Genomic DNA, 3,597 nt, shown 5'->3' with positions numbered 1-3,597 from the left:
ACTGCCATTGCCATCTTTATCAAATAGATTAAATGCTTCTCTAATTCTTATATGTATTTTTCTTTTTTTTTATTTTTCATTTTTAAAAATAAGTTTTATTCATTCACTGTTGTACATTTTCTTTTCTCCCCCTCCCTAACCCCTGCCCAAGTCCACTTTGCAATGCATTTCTTGTTTCAGATTGTTGTCATATATGTAATACGTAATCATATATTCCTTTCAGACCATTTGTACCCTCATCTGTTCCACTGTAGAGTTCATTACCTATCCACTCTTTGGCATTCTCCTGCCAACTCCCAATACCACTGTATGTTTGTCCTTTTGTGACTGAGATATTTCTCTCAGCATATTGTCCTCCATAGTCACTCTTCTTGTGTAACTTTTTTATTCATATTTTTTTTTAGTGACACTTTATTTTTGCCATAGTGTGCTGTTGAGTCAGATCTGACTGGCACAGGGGGAAACTGCCCATCTTTCTCCAGCAGAGCTTCTGATGAATTAGAACCGTGCACCTTTGGGATTTCAGTGCAGGTTCATGCCACTAGGCTACCAGAGCTCCCAGTTGTGTAACTTTTTATTAATTTATTGTTTTTCAGTGCTGTATAATAGTCCATTGTGTGAATGTACCATAATTTTTCTAACCATTCCTTTGTTAATGGGCACTTGGTTTGCTTCCATCTCTTTGCTACTGTGATTAACAGGAATAAACATGGGTGTGCATACATCTGTTTGAATGATGGCTTGGGGTTGGTATTTTTTAGCTCCAACATTTTGAGAAAATGCCAGACGGCCTTCCGTAGTGCGTTGTACCATTCATTTTACACTTGCACTAGCAGTGAATAAGGATTCCAGTCTGTCCACAACATCACCAGGATTTATTGTTTGCTCCCTTATTTAATGTTGATATTTTTGTTGGCGTGAGATGATATCTCAGTTGTTTGGATTTACATCTCTCTGATAACTAGAGATTTTGAACATTTCCTCATGTGTTTATTTGCCATCTGAATGTCATTTTTGGTGAAGTGTCTACTGCTCTTACTTTAAGCATATTTTTAGATAAATGTTGCTTTATCGTTGTTTTATTTTAGGCACTGGAAATACTGTAATTGAAGCTGTAAAGGTTCTTTTAGAACATGGAGTTCAACCCAGTGTTATCATCGTACTCAGTCTGTTTTCAACTCCTCATGGTGAGTTCAGCATGGGAAAGTAACTTTGAGTCTCAATGGTCATAAAATGTTTAGGTTGCATCTGGCTAGGCTCCCATTTTGAGGAAAACTCTAATCCTAAATTACATGTAAATATAATTTTGCTAATTTTAATTTCTGCTTGTCATTTCTGATGTTGGTTTTAAAGCATTGTAATGCTTAAATTCAAATGAACTAGTATGAATAAATCTGATTGGTTGTTGTTGTTACACATACCAACCCTCTGTAAAACAGTCCTAAACTTTGCTCTGTCCTGTGCCAATCTCACTGTCTCCAACACACCTACCCCAATTACCCCAGTCACTGAATCAATCCACCTCATAGAGGGTCTTCCTCTCCTTCACTGTCCCTCCACCCTCCCAAGCATGACGTCCTGCTCCAAGGATTGGTCCCTCCTTGGAAACTGTCCAAAGTATGTCAGATGAAGCTTCAGAATCCTTGCCTCCAAAGAGCAGTCTAGTTTAAGGCTCTCCAGGATGAACCTGTTCATTTTCTTAGCAGTCCACAGTATATTCAGTACTCCAACACCACTGCTCAAAGGCATCAATTCTCCTTCTATCCTCCATAGTCATTTTCCAACTCTCTGGTGCATAACAAGTGATTGCAAAGACCATGGCCTGTATCAGACGCACCTTAGTCTCCGAAGTGACACCATTGCTCTTTAGTACTTGAGAGGTCCCTAAGAGCAGATGTTCCTATCACAATATGTCTTTTAATTTCCTGGCTGCTGGTGCCAAGAGTGTTGACTGGAGAGCCAAGCACACAAAAGTTGTTAACAATCTCAATCTCTTCTCTGTCCATCCTGATGCTGCCTATTAGTCCAGTGGTGAGAATCTTTGTTTTCTGGACATTGAGCCTCAATCCATATTGAAGGCTGCAGTCCTTGACCTTCTGCAGCAAGCGCTTCAGGTCCTCCTCAGTTTCAGCAAGCAGGCTTGTGTCATCTCCATAACGCAGATTGTTGATGAATCTTCCTCCAATCCTGATGCCTCATTTCTCTGCATAGAGCCCGCCTCGCAAATAATCTGTTCTGCATATTGATTGAAAAGGTGTGGAGACAAGACACATCCCTAGCATACACCCTTGCCAATTTTGAACCATGCAGTGTTTTCTTGCTCTGTTCTGTCTGCCTCCTGGTACAAGTACAGATTTCACATTAGCACAATTAAGTGTTCTGGGATTCCCATTCCTCTTAGAATTACCCATAGTGTGTTGTGATCCACACAGTCAAATGCCTTTGCATAATCAATGAAACACAGACATTTCTCTGGAACTCCCTGCTTTCAGCCAAGGTCCATATAACATTAGCTACAATATCCCTAGTGCCACAACGCCTTCTAAACCCAGCCTGCACTTTTTGCAGTTCTCTGTTAATGTGCTGTCCCAGTCATTTTTGGATAGTCTTCAGCAGAATCTTGCTTTCATGTTATATTAATGATATTATTACATAATATCCACACTCTGTTGGATCACCTTTCTTTGGAATGGGAATGAATATAAATCTCTATCAGTTGGCCAAATGGTTGTCCTCCAGTTTTCCTGACACATTGTGGTGAGCACATCTAGGGCAGCATGTGTTAGTTGAAATACATCAATACCATCAATTTCTGGGGCCTTATTTTTTGCCAATTCTTTCAAAGCAGCTTGAACTACTTCCTTCACCATAGGCTCTTACTCATATGTTGTTTCATGAAATTTTCTGTGGCTGCCTATTCCTTTCAGTACAAGAATATCATCCAGGAAGAGTGCAAAAGGGCATTACAAAGACAGAGGAGGAAGAAAAGACCAAAATGGATGACAGAAGAGACTCTGTTTAAAAGGGATATATGAATAGGTATTGTCATGACAGGAGTTTAGAACGAAGGCTGCATAGTGGAGTGGATTTAGGGGAGGGACTGTATAACAATGAAAGATTTTTTTTTACTTTTCAAAGAGAAGAGTGAACTGGGGGTTGGGGAGGTTGGACAGGGAGAAAAGTGCAACAATGAATGAATGAAATCCAAAATTTTTGTAAACTTTCCTTGAAATCAATAATAAAAAAATAGGGAAGAGGAAAGACTGAATATTGCACTAGAGCACTGAGAAGCAATGCAGAGGGAAGAATTCAAGATACTAAAGAGTCTGGAGATAGAATGATAGAGTTCTGAACATTCAATGATTTATTCATTGCAAATATCTTATATAAGAAACATAAACGCAGGCTGTACACATGGATTTCACCTGATGGTATGCATAGGAATCAAATCGATTACATTTGTGGAAAGATTCAGTGGAGAAGCAAAATTTAACAGAACAGCAACCAATAAATGCTGGCGAGGTTGTGGAGAAACTGGAACCCTGATTCACTGTTGGTGGGAGTGTAAAATGGTGCAACCCCTGTGGAAAGCAGTAT

General features: G+C 39.4%; 1 protein-coding gene across 1 annotated transcript in view; it reads left to right on the top strand.

Annotated features, from left to right (window-relative positions):
* LOC102859411 (uracil phosphoribosyltransferase homolog) overlaps positions 1-3,597 on the top strand; it is an 89,227-nt gene that overhangs the window by 74,515 nt on the left and 11,115 nt on the right. Inside the window, exon 6 of the mRNA XM_006901769.1 lies at positions 1,089-1,187. Within this exon, the coding sequence (XP_006901831.1) occupies positions 1,089-1,187 (99 nt within the window). The remainder of the gene's footprint in view (positions 1-1,088; positions 1,188-3,597) is intronic.

This window comes from Elephantulus edwardii, unplaced genomic scaffold (assembly GCF_000299155.1).
Source record: "Elephantulus edwardii isolate Elephantulus edwardi_28Jun2011 unplaced genomic scaffold, EleEdw1.0 scaffold00343, whole genome shotgun sequence".
NCBI lineage: Eukaryota > Metazoa > Chordata > Mammalia > Macroscelidea > Macroscelididae > Elephantulus > Elephantulus edwardii.
This window is presented reverse-complemented; position numbering and strand designations above follow the sequence as displayed.